The 19089-nt window shown below is 32.2% G+C and overlaps 2 protein-coding genes across 2 annotated transcripts; both read left to right on the forward strand.

Moving 5' to 3' along the window:
- The first annotated feature begins 452 nt into the window (after positions 1 to 452).
- LOC144843103 (minichromosome maintenance domain-containing protein 2-like) lies at positions 453 to 9926 on the forward strand. The gene is made up of 20 exons (XM_078699811.1): positions 453 to 601; positions 730 to 784; positions 1056 to 1114; positions 1833 to 1936; positions 2032 to 2133; positions 2964 to 3068; positions 3242 to 3309; positions 3578 to 3682; positions 4070 to 4188; positions 4405 to 4453; positions 5095 to 5234; positions 5889 to 6051; positions 6330 to 6419; positions 6603 to 6766; positions 7184 to 7212; positions 7549 to 7708; positions 8179 to 8321; positions 8796 to 8905; positions 9109 to 9164; positions 9612 to 9926. The coding sequence occupies exons 1-20, from the start codon at positions 503 to 505 to the stop codon at positions 9702 to 9704; spliced, it is 2013 nt and encodes a 670-aa protein (XP_078555937.1). The 5' UTR covers positions 453 to 502; the 3' UTR covers positions 9705 to 9926.
- A 3198-nt stretch (positions 9927 to 13124) lies between these two features.
- On the forward strand, positions 13125 to 15778 carry LOC144842005 (E3 ubiquitin-protein ligase TRIM56-like). Its single transcript, XM_078698341.1, has 3 exons — positions 13125 to 13173; positions 13662 to 13697; positions 14323 to 15778. The coding sequence occupies exon 3, from the start codon at positions 14347 to 14349 to the stop codon at positions 15748 to 15750; it is 1404 nt and encodes a 467-aa protein (XP_078554467.1). The 5' UTR covers positions 13125 to 13173; positions 13662 to 13697; positions 14323 to 14346; the 3' UTR covers positions 15751 to 15778.
- The last annotated feature ends 3311 nt before the right edge of the window (positions 15779 to 19089 follow it).

Below are 19089 nucleotides of genomic sequence, written 5' to 3' on the forward strand. Positions count from 1 at the left end.
GCCTACCTAAACCTAGCCTACTAGGCTTGCATACCTTAGTTAGGCTACTACTACTAATTATTAGGCCTGACCATTAGGCTAGGCCTACTTAAATAGGTAGGTAGGTAGGCTAGCTAACTCCTAGACCTAATTATTTTATGCCTAGGCTAGAGGTGTACTATTATTAATAATAGGCCTGTAGGCTATGCCTACCTAGATAGGAGTAGGCCTAGCCCTGGCCTAGGCTAGGCCTGGCCCTAGCTAGTAGATGGGACTGCAAGGGCACTACTGTAACTAGCTAGGCTAAGTAGGCCTAGGCCTTAGTACTATACGCCTAGTAGTAGGCTAGGCGAGTAAGTAGTATTGTGTAGTAGGACAGGCTCAGCTAGCCTAGTCTAGAAGAAGTGGTCTAAAATAATTGTGATTTCTTTCAGATACTCTGTTGAAATATTTATAATTAAGATCAGATTAAATTAATTAATTCTTGACATACTGTAATAGGAACAAAAACATTGACATCAAAATGCAAGACCTACATGAAGCTGCAGTTTTGTATTTAGACAAAACTAAACAATTTGAACATTTGCGCAAAAGAAGTGAATTATATAAAACAAAATCACAGGTAATAAAAAATCCTCAATTATTATCAAACCTCAAAATAACAATAAAATGAGTGTTGTATTTTGTAGTGATTAATAATTAGAAAGGCACACACACTGTAATTATTGCACAACATTATTTTTATTTCAGTCTGTGTATTTCTATACAGTTTCCATCAACTCAGTAGATCTAGTTGAATTCAATGGTATGTAAGTGTTTCTTGTTTTTGTGTCGGTAAAGACCATATAGTTACAGACCCTTCATTTTATTTTCCACCCCAGACTTCCAACCCACCTAATCTAAAGTTCTGTCTACACTATCAAATTTTATGTGACAAGAAAATGTGATGTGCCTCCATATATGGATATGATGATGTCATATCACTACCATATTTGGGAATATCACTACCATATTTGGTATTAATAATAATGGTAAACAAATGTTCATGGTATTGAACCATTGTTTGTTTTTTCCAGCAAATCTTGGAAACATGGTTTTAAATCAACCACAGTTGGCTGCGAAAATCTTTCAAGAGGTAATTAATTATAATGAATTTTTAAAAATGAATATTAAAAAAGTGTTCTCAATATTAGATTAGCGCAAACATCTGAGACAATTACTCAACTCCATGATGCAAAGCTACCCCACAGTTAATCAAACTCGGTGGTCTATAGGTATGAACACCAGGCTAGTGATCTGGAGGTCGTGGGTTCGAGTACCACCTGAGAATTATTTGTAATTTTTTTGTGTTCTGAATATATTTAGTATGAAGTACAAAATTACGTCTACTCAGAGTATGGAAAAACATTGGACCAATTAAAAATGAAATTATTTATATTAATATTCTAATTTTATTATTCTTTATGGTATGTAGCATTCATGTTTCAAAAGAAAATTGATTATACTTCAGGCCTTGTTTTTTAAGGCGAACGAGTGCGATCACTCACCTAACGCACTCCTAAACTGCCCTTGAGGAGTGTGATTTACAACATGCTTAAATTTAGATAGATAGATAAAATTTTATTTGTCATAAAATAAATAAAATTACATCATGAAAATTGTCAAATTGGCAAACTTCTACACACCAAAATACAAACAGCACACCTACAGCACCCCTGAATGTATTGTGGAGTGCAATTTGTAGCACACCTATAATTTTCAAAAGACAAGACCTGATACTTGATTAATGTAACACGCGCCTCCTATTATTGTTTATTTAAACAAATGTTAAATTGTTTTTGTTTTTCTTTTAGGTAGTTTACATAGCAGTTAAGTCGTTATCATTGGTAGACAGTGATCCTCTATGTAGTCAAGTATCAGTTAGTTTAAAGCTGACATTTATTCCAAGTTTATCAAGGTAAGATATTTAGAAGAACAATTGTTAATGTTACCATAATGTTGCCTTATTTATTAAAAACAAGTAATTACTGTATATTTATGAATCAATTTCAGTTATATACTTAAGCCAAGTCAGATGTGGAAATGTAATTTTGAATCAAGATTCTTCCAGTTTGAAGGGGTCATTTGCAGCATGACTACCAGAACACAATACACGTATGTGCAACATCTTTACCAGTGCTTAGAGAGGTCCTTCAGTGACAAGAAGTGCTTAAAGCCTGTTTTCCACTAGGCAAATTTTGTTGTGCGAATGTAATGTTTTCGCAGAGAAAAAAGGTTTTCTTGCCTTTCCCACATTTCAGCTTTTTGATTCGCATGAATGCTCATGAACGCGTTATAGTTCATTTCCTAAGCTCTGATTGGTTGCGTATTTTTTCACTTCGCATAAAGTAGAAACAATTCAAACTACTAATTTCTTTGAAGCAAAAACTCATTGAATTTGTAGCAGTAAAGGATTTGGAAGATGAAAAAATATGAATATGCTTATAAGCTGATGGATTTGATTCACGCCAACAAATTCGCTTAGTGGAAAACCAGGTTACTTTACAAGCATGATGAGGCCAAGGTAGACGGTTCCAAGAATTAAAATGTTATGATAAGGATATGATATAATATGATAATGGTTATAGACCAGGGAGAGAGAAATTATTCACTCTTCCCTGTTATAGACTATTTGTAAGAGGTGTGGAGCAGGTGGATCATTTTGAGCTAGCTGATGCAATCCCTGGCTGTTTGAAGTTCATTAACTACTTTTAACTTTTGGGCCTTCATTTCTACATGTACGTACCTTTACTTATTTTGGCAGCTTGCCCCCACCCTGCAGATTGTAATGCAAAAGATAAGACATCAAATTATTTAAGCTCAGCCCTTCATATCACCATTTTTTAGGCCCTGGGCCCCCACGTATTTCAAAATCCTGGATCCGCCACCACCAGTAAACAAAAAAAAATTATTTTGTGTTTTTATTTGTAATATTCAAACCGTAGAAAATGTGCAAAGTTTAGATGCTCAGTAGCAAACTGTGTCGGTGCTTTAGATAATTCACATATAAGATTCCATGCAGCAGGTGTGAGGGAAAGTCAAACAATAAGGTGAGATAAGATTCTAGCTCCCTCTATCACAATGTTTCTCACGAACAAAACTGAATGAATATAATTTTGATGAAGTTACAAAAAAGTACAGTAAGCTTTATAAAAAATGAATGTGGATTGAGTATTAATTGTTAATTAAGAATTTAATAATTAATCATTTTGTTTAAAAACAGGAAGGATTTCAGTTGTATGTATTGTGCTGCCAAATTGATTGAGGATGTTCATCATAGAATTCTAGGAGGTAAGAACAGGGAGTTGGTAACAAGAAGTATAAATACATTTGAACTATCCACAACAATAGTTAAATTAAAGCCGTGTCTACAATATTGCAAACTTTATGTGATGTACCCATATATGGACACGATGACATCATAGCACCACCATATTTGGGTACATCACACTTTTTTGTCAAACTAGTTTGATAGTGTAGACAGAGCGTAAGGAAAGCATTTCAGGAGATACTGAATTTTAAAAGAAAATAAATATATAATTTATTTTGTGTGTTGCAGATAAACTGGTTGTTCAGATAGTACATTCATCTGCACTCTGCTCGTCCAATGAGGTTTCTGACAAATCGGCAACAAGATTTCAATCAATTGTTGCATTCTTTAGAGGTATATACACTTATGTTTAATACAGTCAGTGGCAGATCCAGGATTTTTGAAATAGGGGGTCCAGGGCCTAAAAATTATAAAGTGCTGAACAGTTGAACTAAACCTAATGTCCTATCTTTTGCATTGTAATTTTAGACATTTAAGGGGTAGCCATCTTGGATCCGTTAAAACAATACTACGCGGTAATTTTGGATTCTGGCCAATTACTGCTCGTCTGTGTAAAATGATAGTTGTTTTAGTTATAATCAATTAGGCCTATTTTAGAAATGAATTGACTACTACTGTATATCATATTGGTCTTCCATGTTGGAAGTCAATACAATTATGTTGTTTGTTGTGTCTATCTACATTTATTTACTCTTTTGTTTTTGTCTTTTTACTTTATAGATGACTTAATTGACAACATACATATTGGAGGCTCTTATAAAGTTATTGGTATACCTGTGAAAGAAATTAAAGGTGTTATAACAGAGGTTTTTGTTGAGGTTAATAACATTATACCTAAGGTGAGAATTGTCATTTCATTAAAAGATAACAATTAATTGTGAGACATGTAGAACTCCTATTAAGGGGAAATCTTCAGGACCCAATAAAATGTCCTCTTTGGCCATGTGCTAAAGCATTGCAACGCATCAAATTTGTTGAGCTATCAATGTTAATATAGAAACCAAAATAGTTACAAAGAAAACATGACAACAATTTTAAGTATGCTTATTTTTTAGATGATACAAGAGCAAACAATTCCACCTAAAATACAACAGCTTCTTACAGGTAAACCACATTTTTGGTTTTATTTAAAAACCTTATAATCATCAATTAACAATAGGACTGTGAAATCCTAATCTCAAAAATAAATATTGAATGATAATGGCACACTGTGTAAAGCTCTGTCACACTATCAAACTTTATGTGACAAAAAAGTGAGATGTGCCCAAATATGGTAGTGATATGCACAAATATGGTAGTGATATGACATCATCATTAGAGTTCTGCGGTGTGATGTCACAGCGATAGATGGTGCTGCGTGGTTGCTAGCACAACAAAAAATGCGTTCAACGCTACTATGTTGATAAACTATACTATAAATCTGTATTAGCTTGATTTTTTTTAACTTTAAACTGTAGTTGAAGAATAACTAGATTATTAAAAACAAATATTTAGTGATCTTTTGAAATGTTAGTTTGTTTTTATTGAAAATTATTAAGTTTTAAAATGATTACTTCAATAAGCCTATTTCAAACCATTGGTGACTTTTGAGTCACTCAGGCAGGTTGAACGTTTTCTAGCTATGAAACGGCGGCACCTACCATCGTGACGTCAGCACCGCACTCTATATGAACACATAACATTTGACACATAATGTTTGATAGTATAGACAGAGCATTATATTATTATATTTTATTAATTGACAGATAATCAGCATTCACCATGGGAATTTGTATCAAGATTGGTTGATAGCTTTGCTGTGTATATATGCCCTAGTGGAACTTACCACAGTCTAAAATTAGCTATACTACTCAGCCTTATTCAAACAAAGGAAGATGCCCCTAAAGTAAGCATTGCCATAGTATACAGTAATATGGATTCTTGGTATTAATATAATGTATACCATATATGATCAAATATAGTCCCAAATTAGAAATTGGTTGGAGGACTATACTATTGATACTGAATTTGATATATAATAGCATTATAATTATTATTATTTTTAAAAAATTATTTATTTCATATGCATCCAACTACAGGATCATGGATAAAATATGTTATAATTTATTTTGTTTGAAGGTTTGCATGGCGAAATCAAATGTTGATATAAGTTTGCGGTACACCACGTATATTAGTTCTGAAAAGAACTGTTGAGTGTCTCGACGTTTCGATCAATATGCTTTGATCGTCCTTATATCAACATTATAATTTATTGTGATTATAAAATAAGTCTCATTTAAGGTTTAGGGGAGTGGATTTGAAAGGTCAGGTTTGAACCATGGACCTTGAGATTGGAAGGCAAGCACGTTAACCACCAAGCTAGCTCCACTACATGTTATGTTTGAAATGTATATTTGGGGGTGGGATTATACTCAAGCATGGGATTATGCTTGGTCATATTGAGTTTGGAAGGCTAGCATCTTTGACATCAAAGATATTGAACTGTATCACCCCCATTACTACTGCTAAATTACAGTATTTATATACAATTTCTTTTCAGTTAAACATCCTAGCTGTTGGATCCTCCACTCATATCATGTCAAGGTTACTGACTTTTGGTGCTAAACTGGTCGATAGAAGTATTATTACATCACCATCAAGTGAAGATATCTTCTCATCTGTTAGTTCAGAGACTTACGGAACAGGTGTATGTAGCGTAGATGGTGAGTTAATTTTTAATTAAAATGATTACAGATTTAATTAATAATCTTTTTAATAACTACAGCATTTAAAAGTTAATAGTATAGTATGTTAAAACAACGAACTGAACTGTAATATCCAGGTATTTTTCTGATGGCCAAAAGCGTGTAGCCTCATGAGATTTGCTATAAAGCATAAGTTTGCCTTCCTGTTATTAGTGGGTCAGGTATTTGCTGTTAAAAAGAAAAAAAATTACACTTTAAAAAGAGATACTGATAATTATTTTTGTATATCATTTCAGCTGGATCTCTGGCATTAGCTGATGATGGTGTTTGTATAGTGGGTGAAGTCAGTACTTTCAAGCGAAACACAATAGAAAGGTTGACAACAAGTGAGTTTTGAAAACCTTATACAATGTCAACTGTAATATACATTACAAAATGTATAGTGTTCTTCTCCTGTCCTCACAACCATGTTTACATGGCTAGATTGCAACACAATGATACTTTGTGAGATTCTTTCTTTAACAGAAGACTGATTCCATAACAAAAATTGTATCCAACTTTTAAAATAGCATTGGAAAAGAACACAGAATCAGTGGGTATCCCACGACGATATGTGGAGACGTCCAACGTTGAAGAGTTGAACATTCCATTGAGATGTAGTGTATGGGGGACGTTTTACACATCTAAAACAAATTCTAATCAACATCTGTTTGCTCATGAAAAAACAAAAAAAGTGAGTACAGAACTTTAGTTATAGAATTTTATTTGGAGACTTTATGAAGATAAAGAAAATGGGATAGAGACGTTTGGAGAGTGTTTAACAGACTCTGTTTTATTTAATTACTTGATTGCCATTCACCTTTAGAGGTGCTAAAAAAAAGGAGTGATAATATTAATATCCATAGTATCCTAAATAAATCTAATCTAATGACTATAGGCAAAACAGTGCCGTGTAAAGTTTACAATATGAAACGCCACAAATAATGTATGGAAGGCTATGCGGCCAGAATAGATAAAACAAACTAAAATTCAACCTAATTAAACAAACATGAAACAAAAAGCCACGCCAATAATGGTGAAACATTAGAAATATTATGTATTAACTACTATCTACTTGAATTAGTAATGCTTTATTTACTATCATTTTTAGACATCAGAGCTGGGTCAAGTTTTTCAACTGTAAGTATACTAATTTTTTTTTTCCAGCTCTATAAACTTAAATTTATTACTGAATTTTTTCAATCAAATGTCATATTTTAAAGTAGGTTACCACACTGTAAATTATTAAATAACCACCAATTACCTATGCACAATACTAACTTTATTTTATTTTCACTGAGCGTTCTAGTATGGACTTAGACATCTGAAATAATTACTGTAAAGCATGCTTACGTGGCTAATCAACAATTTAAGACATCACCATGTACATGGAAATAATTAAGCACTACAAGTGAATTAGTACAGTACAGTCTTTTTATATCTTGACATATTTATTGTTATTGACATTATTTCAAGTGGATTTAATATTGTTTGCGTCTGCGATGGGCTGGAATCTGCAAGAGATGATCTTGTTAATGCAAAGCTGGCCAGTTCTGTATTGAGCTCAGCCATGTTACCTGATAATGTTGAATTTAATGTCACCAACAACAGTGTATGTGTTGAGGATCTAAAAAAGGTAAATTACATGTAACAAATGAGTAATTTTTAAAATGTCTGTGTTATATAAAGAATATGAAATACTATGGTATAAGGTTATATTTGTTAGTGTAGGATAGGCCTATTATGAATTTCTGATTTAAGGCCCATTTTCATCCTAGAACTATAGGATAACCATCTATGCTGTCTTTGATGAAAATGATATTTTCACACGTCCAATCAAATGACGTCATGATTAGTAAAAGTAATAATATCGTGACAATACAATGATTTTATTGTTTTTATTGATCATGACATCATTTGATTGGATTTAAAAGACAGCATATAGAACAAGAACTTTTCTAATTTCTTTTGTTTTATGCAAGAAAAATGTATGTTAATTTATCATCGATCGTTATTGTTCTAGTGTAATTTGTGGAAATCTTACCAATTAAATACAATAATATTAATAATCACATTATAGATATGAATTATTCTCTGTGTTTTTAGTTTATATCATTTGCGAGAAATCGTGAAGTGACTTTAAGCAAAAATGCTGAGATGCTGATTCGTGGATACTTTGTAGGAAGTAGAAGAGCTCGAAGTGGAAGTGTACATGCAACACCCATGCCACAGTCAGCTTTACAGACATTGTAAGTCATTGACTATGTGACCTAAAAAAACTTTCATAAGAGATTATCACATGAGCATTCTATCATTAAACAAAATAACTTGAAAATACCAAACAAAGCTCTATCAAAATTTTGCAGCAGTGGATCGGGCAGTGTTATTGTTGCAACTCCCCATTTGACAGCCAAAATTATATAATGAACTTTTTCTGTTACTTAATTTTGTCACGATAGAGGATGTGATTTACTTCTCTTTAGCAACACATCTATGCTGAGATTTTTTTTCCATATGCAAGAAAATTTTGTTTGTACAAAAAAGCTGAATGTGCTTTAGACACCACTTTCTTGTTAGATAGTACTAATACTGAATGACATGTGATGTATAATTAACCAATCAAGTGCCAAGGATACACTATATTTTGTTTTATTTCTATTTAGAAATGATAAATAAATGCATCAAACTTTTAATCAATTTTCACTTTTTGTTATCATTACCAGACTGTGTCTTGCACATGCACACGCTAAACTAAATCTGAGGCCTGAAGTGTTAATGGAAGATGCAACCGTAGCTGTGTTGCTGTACGAGGAGACAATGGCAATTAGACACGGTAAGACTTTTTCCATTTCAATAATATCTGATATACATTTTCAAGTGAATTTTAGTGCTATTATTTCCATAAAATTATGCCATACAAATAGTTATCCAGTCACAATTGATTCATTTCTCACCATATAAGTAAATTATTATCTAAACTTAAAAACTACTTTTCTTGTGAAGATTTTTACTAATTTGTCATATTTTGTTTTCTAGGATGTTCTGTGTTGTCTGTCAAACCAACTATGTGCGCAAATACACTAACACCACAGGTTTGTATGAACAACGATAACTTTTAAAGCTATCAATCAGATAGGTTTAATTTACATTACTTGGATAAGCTTTCTATTTCATAGCCTCCTACCTAACACTGTACAATTAAAGATTTACGGGCTCTGTTTATGGCCATTCGTGCATAATTAAATATTTATTAAGTGAAATACACAGGGTCTAAAAATTGTAAAGTGGTGAACTTAACCTGCTGTTCTATATGTTTTGTTGTATTTACCAACGTTCAGGAGGTCCCAACACCACAACATCCAATCTCTCGGATCCACTTATGTTCTTGTTTAACCAATTTATCAGGAATGCATAATAGCCTATTTGTTTCTTTCACAATTCATCTTTTGCATTGTAGATTAAAACTATTTTTTGATTTAATGATGAATGTAATATGCTTTGTGTTTTTACTGTTTTCTTTTTTACCACTTTATTTTTAGGATGATGGCAATGTTTATCAGCTACAGACACAGCTTATAAGATTCTGTCAGATTCATGCTGCTGAGGTGTTTACTGTCACATCAGAAGAATAATCACAACTACGAATGGTTATAATGCAGTGTTTTGCATTCTCCATAGTATACCTTCTACACATTTTATTTTTAGCTTTTTTTATATATATATTTTTTCCTCTGGCCAGAGGAACACAGTGCAATATATGTCAATTTATCTATTATAAATTATATTGATATAAATAAATTAGAAGTGTTCATTTAACGGAATTCAGATTATAAGAGAGTCATTGATACATAAAGAGATACAAGTAAATTTACTCTGTGATAAAACATTGATGTCTGTGAAGTTGGTTTCTAGTTCCTAGTTCCTTATTCAAATTCAATTAAAGGAACAGTCACAAATATTTAAAAAAACAAATTTTAATACGTAATAACTGTCTAATTGAGTTGTTCAATCTAGGGTTGCTATTATGAAGCCACCTTGTAATCTATAAAACTCAAAGGTTTGCGTTTTATTTAGCAGTCAAAAATAAAAAACAACTCTAATATTTCGTAAGAATTGATAACATAATTTGTGTAGGTCCTGTAGAAGTGCAATATATATAGTATTAGGAAGTTCAAAGAGCAGCTTAAGAAATTGGTGATATGAGTATGCCCATCACGGAGCAATCAAAAGGAAGGATAGATTCGTGGAGACAACATCAGCACCTGATCACAGTCTTTGTCTTACAAAGTTAGTAGGTTAAATTATTATTTGTTAGTATATAGTGCTGTTATATAGGGTATGTCTGAGTAGTGATATACAATGATAGGATAGGCTGGCTAAATTATTCTGCAATTTACTACATTTTGTAGTTGCAGAAAAACAACTAAAACATAAAATGGGACTATACATTCATTACTTCTTGACTATTTTTTTTAATTCTGGCATATTGTTATTATTTAGCATTCGTTGAATATCACTGAAGCCAGAAGAACTATATGCCTTTAAAAATACTTCGTCAATGTGTTTTAGTAAGTTTTAGGCCCAGATGATAGACTTTATTTGAAATCTGGCTGATAAATGTGTCCTCCGAGACATATTTAGAACCTCACATAGGCACAAAACTAGAATATTTCATGGTTCAAATGTATGATTATAAATAGATAAATTCATTTATATTGCTTTTTAGAATTATTCAAGAGTGTTCATCTGCCATGGTATCTAAAGAAGTGATTAAAGGAATTGAAGCTGCAGCACTCGACTGTTCTCTGTGTTTGCATCGCTTCACAAGACCAAAGACACTCACATGTGTTCATTCATTCTGTCTTGAGTGTCTTAAGAAATGGGTTAAGGAAAGAAATGGAGTACTCAGCTGTCCAATATGTCGTGAAGTTTGCCAGATTCCAGAAGGAGGACTTGAAAACCTGAAGAATAACATATTCATCAGTGGCTTGTTGGACTATGTCACTACATTGGAACAGAAGACCGCTCCAACTTGTAGTCTTTGTAGTACAGCAGCATGTTTCGTCTGTCGTGACTGTGATGAGTTATACTGTACACCTTGCAGAAATTCGCATAAGAAAATGAAGATCTCACAACATCATCGTATCATTACAATGGAAGAATACAAAACCATTGATCCCTTGGAACGCCTGGCTTCTAAACCTGTGTTATGCTCTGAACATAATATGCCATTTCTTTTCTACTGTAACTTGTGTAAGATTCCTGTATGCGTTGGATGTACACAAATTAAACATTCTAAATCTGATGGTCATGACATAGTCGAAATAAAAACTGCGTTTGAGTTATTATCGACACGTTCACAAAGCTTCATTAAAACAGCAGATGAAAGATTAGGGAGTCTTCAATCAATTGCTAATGAACTGAAAAAGAAGGAGGAATTGGAAAAGTCTACTTACAAGAAACGTCAAGGGACAATTACAAAAGAAGCAGATAAAGCGCACCGATTGATTGATCAGTATAAAACGGAACAGTTACAAGATCTCGAATCAACTTACCAACGCAATCTGAAGTTAGTTAACTCCCGTGTAAGTGATGTTGAATTAGCTATTGCTAAATTCTCCAGTATGCAGGGAATTGCACGTACCTTGATACATAGCCCAAACCATGCTATGGCACTAAAGTCCAGTTCTGATGTTTTCAAACGAATGGACGAACATTTAAAGCAAAATATAATTACTGATGATATGCAGAAACCGAATGTTTCAAAGTACAATAACACCAGGTTAGAAGTATTAGTGAAAGCTGCAGATATTTCAAAATCAACATTTGACAAAAGGCATGTGTTAAGTATGCCTTCGTGTATAACGAGGGATTCCAAAGGAGAAGCTGTCTATATGAAAGATGTAAAAGTCAAATGCTTTAGACTAAACCAAAGTGAATCAACTAAGGATAATAGACCCAACTGCGCGTCATTACGTGTCACTGATAAACACAATGGCCATTACACCATTGACGATAACGCTCTGTTGACAAGTCGTACTTTGATCTGCCTTATTATTAATGGATCTGATGTATTATACAAAACTGTTAAGTTTGGTTTACTAGATGGCTGGTCTACAGACCAATCGGACTTCATACTTCTTTAAATAAGAATTATGTGTTTATTACATTAACTTCACCTTAAATGATAGTAGGTACGGTAAACATATTTATTTCTCCGACAAAAATGCAACACCGCTAGTTAAGTTTATACTGTACTATAATAAATTGTGTACTATTGTTATATATTCAGTTTTATATATATAGTTCAGTTTCAAAAGATATTGAATTGCATATTTACCAGTCAATTTATTGTTTCAGTCGACAGTGATATTTACTTCTTTATGATATATATTAAAGTTCAAGTAAAATGTCTTAGTTTTATTGCAAGCTGCCATTATAAATTCATAGTCAATTTTACATTTGTTCAACAATTGCTTTTAATATTAGAATAATTTAGTGGTTAACTGTGATATAGTAAATTAATTGTTATGGTCACTTATATTATAATAAGCATACATTTTCAGGCCACTAATAATTTTAAGCAAAAATGTGTAAATATAAGAGTGACATAAATTCATATACAATAAATAAATTGTACAATTGTTGTAAAATGTGAACCACATTGTAATGTTTTTGTGTGAATTTAGAGCAGATTTCATAATGATAGGCCTGCCTTTATTAATACAGTAGATCATCAGGGTGATTTCATAGGTCCGCGAACAGAACAGGTACACAATTCCGGCAGCTCGTAAACGAATGAATACATTTTATTTATATTTTACGTACTGCTATTAATACAACATGTTCTTAATTATGTTTTAACATGGCTATTCTAAAATGGCTGTCAGCGAAATAAACATTTTGGACTAAATAGTTTGTTTATCTTTTGTTATTTTTTTGGTAAATAGTTTCGAGGAATTATAATCAGTATTTTTTAGTTGATGTACTAACTGGTGGCGCTATTTATGGTAGAGAAAATTTAATTTATTATGCCTTGGTCTGTGTGACACCGAATCGAGACGCACAAAGAATAAGGCGTTATCACCATGATAGAAACTGGTATGTAGGCAAAAAGCAACAGTTTTATTTTCACAATAAACTAAAATGTTACATTGTATTTTTTTGTATGAATTTAGAGCATTATAAATATTTCTTTAATAGCAATCATAATTGATATGCGAGCGCATTTCATTATGGTCCACCAACAGATCGGTGTTAATATAATTATGAAATTAAATTTAGGCACAAAAATGAATCATTATATTATATGTACGGTTATTACTTTAAAACCAAGTTTATGACTTAACGAAACAAATTGGATTAATTTAATATGACTAAATTATCTGCAACGAACATTTTAGCCTAGATTCACAGGTTTTAATTTTAGTGGCGCTATATCTATAATAGAGCAATTGGATATTGATTTATTATTATTGTTGCCTGGTTTTTGTGGCGACACAATCTATGAGATGACGCACAAGAATAATACGATAACCGTGATAGAAACTGGTATGTAAGTCTAAACAATATTTATTTTGATATTTTAGACAAAACCACTTGCAGCACCTCATGTTTTTGACAAAGTAGGTTGTCTATATTGTATATATTTATTATTTTTATTATTATTATATTTATAAATTAAAAGGTGATGATGAAATGTGATCAAATAGCCAGGAACCTGTTAAGTGTTAGGTTGTTAAATGGGAATTCCCAAACTGGGCGCGGTGCTATTATCATATCATATTATATTATTACTGGTATTATAATTATTACAACAGTATTTCAAAATGTTAGATTCACTGGTATTGTCTTGTGGTAGAGGTAGAGCTTGAAAACCAATTGTACAATCAAAACACAAATGAAATCACAATTTTTAATTTATCAACATTTTATAAACTACCATTTAGTCAATATAATATGGTATTCTTATACTAAAGATATACTTGGCAGCCTGAAAAATGTAAAGCTATTATATAATTTATAAATTATTATTTATATTATTATTTTTTAGTACTATCAAATGTGTATAGGTTTAAATTAATTAACATGGTATAGGCCTCTAACCATACTGTTGCTATCCCATATTATGTAATCATGATTTCCAGGATCAGGTGATAAACCTCGCGTACATACACACATGACAAACAATCGTTCAATGTTACGTGTACATTTACATTTACAATATTGCAACCTTTATTGCTTTTAAAGATTATTCAAGAGTGTTCATCTGCCATGGCATCTAAAGAAATAATTGAAGGAATTGAAGCTGCAGCACTCGAGTGTCCTTTATGTATGAACCGCTTCACAAGACCTAAGATTCTAACATGTGTTCATTCATTCTGTCTTGGATGTCTTGAGAAATGGGTGAAGAAAAGCAATGTAGAACTAAGCTGCCCAACATGTCGTGATGTTTGCAAGATTCCAGAAGGTGGGCTTCAAAACCTAAAGAACAACATATTCATCAGTGGCTTGTTGGACTATGTTACTACATTGGAACAGAAGACGGCTCCAACTTGTAGTCTTTGTAGTACAGCAGCATGTTTCTTCTGTCGAGATTGTGATGAGTTATACTGTACACCTTGCAAACATTCTCATAAGAAAATGAAGATGTCACAACATCATCGTATCATTACAATGAGAGAATACGCAACCATTGATCCTTTGGAGCACTTGGCTTCTAAACCTGTGTTATGCTCTGAACATAATATGCAATTTCATTTCTACTGTGACTCGTGTGAGATTCCAGTATGCGTTGGATGTACACAAATTAAACATTCTAAATCTGATGGTCATAACATCGTGGAAATAAACACTGCGTTTGAATCATTCTCAACACGTTCACAAAGCTTCATTAAAACAGCAGATAAAAGATTAGAGAGCCTTCAATCAATTGCTAATGAACTGAAAAAGAAGGAGACATTGGAAATGTCTACTTACAAGAAACGTCAAGCGACAATAACAGAAGAATCAGATAAAGCGCACCGATTGATTGATCAGTATAAAACGGAACAGTTACAAGATCTCGAATCAACTTACCAAAACAATCTAAAGTTACTTAACGCCCATGTAAGTGATGTTGAATTAGCTATTGCTAAATTCTCCAGTATGCAGGGAATTGCACGTACCTTGATACATAGCCCAAACCATGCTATGGCACTAAAGTCCAGTTCTGATGTTTTCAAACGAATGGACGAACATTTAAAGCAAAATATAATTACTGATGATATGCAGAAACCGAATGTTTCAAAGTACAATAACACCAGATTAGAAGTATTATTGAAAGCTGCAAAAGATATTTCAAAATCAACATTTGAACAACTATGCAGTCCATTTGATAGACAACCTAGGATTATAACAAGAGATTCCAAAGGAGAAGCTTTCTATATGAAACATGTAAAAATTAAATGCTTCAAAGTAGACCAAAGTAAATCAACTATGGATAATAGACCCAACTGCGCGTCATTACGTATCACTGATAAACACAATGGCCAGTACGACATTGGCGATCGCATTCTGTTGTCAAGTTGTACTTTGATATGTCTTATTATTAATGGATCTGATGTATTATTCAAAACTTTTAGGATTGATTCACTAGGTTGCCGGCCTATAAAGCAATCGGACTTCATACTTGTTTAAATAAGAATTCTGTGTTTATTAAATTAACTTCACCTTAAATGATAGTAGGTACGGTAAACTTGTTTCTCAGAAAAAATAAAACATCGCTAGTTAAGTTTATACGTACTATAATAAATTGTGTACTATTGTTATATATACAGTTTTATATATATAGTTCAGTTTCAAAAGATATTGAATTGCATATTTACCAGTCAATTTATTCTTTAAATCATTGTATGAATTATTTCAGTCGACAGTGATATTTACTTCATTATGATATTAAACTTCAAGTAAAACGGTATGTAAGTCTAAACAATATTTATATTGCTATTGTAGGCAAAAACACTTGCAGCACCTCATGGTTCTGACAAAGTAGTTGGTCTATTTTGTATATATTATTTTTTTTTTTATATTTCCACGTACAAATTGAAAGATGATGATGAAATGTGATCAGAAAAAATAGCCAGGCACCTAAGTGTTAGGTTGCTGAGTGGGAATTTCCAAAATGGGCGCGGTGCTATTATCAGTAGTTATTATTGTTATTACAATTATTACAACAGTATTTCAAATGTTAGATTCACTGGTATTGTCTTGTGGTTGAGGTAGACCTTGAAAACCAATTGTACCATAAAAACCCAAATGAAATCACAATTATTAATTTATCAACATTTTATAAACTACCATTTAGTCATTATAATATGGCATAGATATACTTGGCAGCCTGAAAAATGTAAAGCTATTATATAAATAATAAATTATGTCGCTATTTTTAGTACTATCAAATGTATATAGGCTTAGAGTAATTAACATGGTATAGGCCTCTAATCATACTGTTCCTATCAAATATTATGCAATTATAGGTGAAAACCCTCGCGTACATACATTACAAACAATCGTTAATGTTACGTGCACGTATGTTATTACTACCGCAAGAGTAAATAATAATATTGCACCCTTTATTATTTTTAAAGATTATTAAAGAGTGTTCATCTGTCATGGCATCTATACTATTGTTATATATACAGTTTTATATATATAGTTCAGTTTCAAAAGATATTGAATTGCATATTTACCAGTCAATTTATTCTTTAAATCATTGTATGAATTATTTCAGTCGACAGTGATATTTACTTCATTATGATATTAAACTTCAAGTAAAACGTCTTAGTTTTATTGCAAGCAAAATAACATATATACCATAGTCACTCTTTCAGCTTCCATTATAAATTCATTGTCAATTTTTTAACAACTGCTTTTAATATTAGAATTGTTTAGTGGTTAACTGTGAGATAGTAAATTAATTGTTATGGTCACTTATATTATAATAAGCATACATTTTCAGGCCACTAATAATTTTAAGCAAAAAAATTTGTAAATATAAGAGTGAAATAAATTCATATAGAATAAATAAATTGTACAATTGTTGTAAAATGTGAACCACATTGTAACGTTTTTGTATGAATTTAGAGCAGATTTCATAATGATAGGCCTGCATTTATTAATACAGTAGATCATCGGGGTGATTTCATAGGTCCGCGAACAGATCGGTGTTCAAATGATTACTATTTAGGTACACAATTCCGGCAGCTCGTAAACGAATGAAGACATTTCATATTTTACGTACTGCTATTAGTACAACATGTTCTTAATTATGTTTTAACATGGCTATTCAAAAATGGCTGTCAGCGAAATAAACATTTCGGCCTAAATCGTTTATCTTTTGTTATTTTGTGGTAAATAGCTTCGAGAAATTATGATCAGTATTTTTTAGTTGATGTACTAACTTCTGGCGCTATTTATATTAGTTTTATTTTCACATTAAACTAAAATCTTATATTGTATTTTTTTTGGTATGAACTTAGAGCATTATAAATATTTCCTTTAATAGCAAGTGTTACTGTAATGGTCCACCAACAGATCGGGGTTAAAATAAATATGAAATTTAGGCACAAAAATGAATCATATATTATATGTACGGTTATTAGTTTACAACAAAGTTCATGCTTATGACTTACCCAAACAAATTGGATTAATTATTATCACTTGCTCTAAATTATCTGCAACGAACATTTTAACCTAGATTCACAGGTTTTAATTTCTCTTTTTTGTGGTATTTCGAGGAATTACAATTCTACAGCTCACTATGTCGGTCGGTTGGTTGGTTGGTTGGTCGGTTGGTCGGTCGGTAAACACTAACTTGTATATGACCTTATCTTGATATCAGTTTAATCTAGCTAAGTCAATTGTTCACAGTATATTCCTTATGGCCAGGAATCGATGTGGTTATGTTTTCAAGGTGCGCAATAAAAAATTACGTAGTCTACGCACGATTTAATGAAATCATGTTTGTAATCATATCTTCACAAGCATGAATCACAATTAAATAAAATTTGGTACTAATAAATTTCAGGGCATAAATCATCATATGGCAATACAATTACGTGCGTAGCGCTTGTAACGCATGCGTACGCGCGCTTAAAATTTTCCAAATTGTCAACATTTATTTTCGATGAAATAAGAGTACGTTTCAGGCAATTTTAAGCGTTTAAAAAATTGCCATGAGTGCGCAGATTTTTGCAAGCGTACTGCGCGTTAAATGTTAATACGCACTCTTTTTGCCCGATTTCTGCTTTCTTGACTTACTTTTCAACTCGAAATTACGTTATACGAGCACGTCAAAAGTGACAGGCTACGCACGTGTAAATTAAAAAAATATTAATGTTTTTAAACATTTTCAACATTTTTAAACATGTTAAGCAATTTCGGTCGGTTGGTCGATCGTTTGGTAGGTTGGTCGGTTGGTCGGTCGGTAAACACTAACTTGAGCACGCGACTGTAGCCATATATATGGCCTTGTTCATATACTAATTATTGAACCATTAAAGTGTCTTGGACAATTTATTTAAATATATTCTTTCCTCCTCATTGTTTTCATTTGATACAATAACTGGTGGCGCTATATCTATAATAGAGCAATTGGATATAGATTGGTTATTATTGTTGCCTGGGTTTTGTGGCGACACAATCGATGGGATGACGCACAAAGAATAAGACGATAACCGTGATAAGAAACTGGTATGTAAGTCTAAACAATATTTATATTGCTATTGTAGGCAAAAACACTTGCAGCACCTCATGGTTCTGACAAAGTAGTTGGTCTATTTTGTATATATTATTTTTTTTTTTATATTTCCACGTACAAATTGAAAGATGATGATGAAATGTGATCAGAAAAAATAGCCAGGCACCTAAGTGTTAGGTTGCTGAGTGGGAATTTCCAAAATGGGCGCGGTGCTATTATCAGTAGTTATTATTGTTATTACAATTATTACAACAGTATTTCAAATGTTAGATTCACTG

Source organism: Antedon bifida, chromosome 5 (assembly GCF_963402885.1).
Source record: "Antedon bifida chromosome 5, ecAntBifi1.1, whole genome shotgun sequence".
Lineage (NCBI taxonomy): Eukaryota > Metazoa > Echinodermata > Crinoidea > Comatulida > Antedonidae > Antedon > Antedon bifida.

Coding starts and splice junctions, on each gene's coding strand:
- LOC144842005 (XM_078698341.1), top strand. CDS start 14,347: ATGGCATCTAAAGAAATAATTGAAGGAATTGAAGCTGCAGCACTCGAG.
- LOC144843103 (XM_078699811.1), top strand. CDS start 503: ATGCAAGACCTACATGAAGCTGCAGTTTTGTATTTAGACAAAACTAAA. Junction 6,767..7,183: donor CTCATGAAAAAACAAAAAAA/GTGAGTACAGAA, acceptor TATCATTTTTAG/ACATCAGAGCTGGGTCAAGT. Junction 7,213..7,548: donor CTGGGTCAAGTTTTTCAACT/GTAAGTATACTA, acceptor CATTATTTCAAG/TGGATTTAATATTGTTTGCG.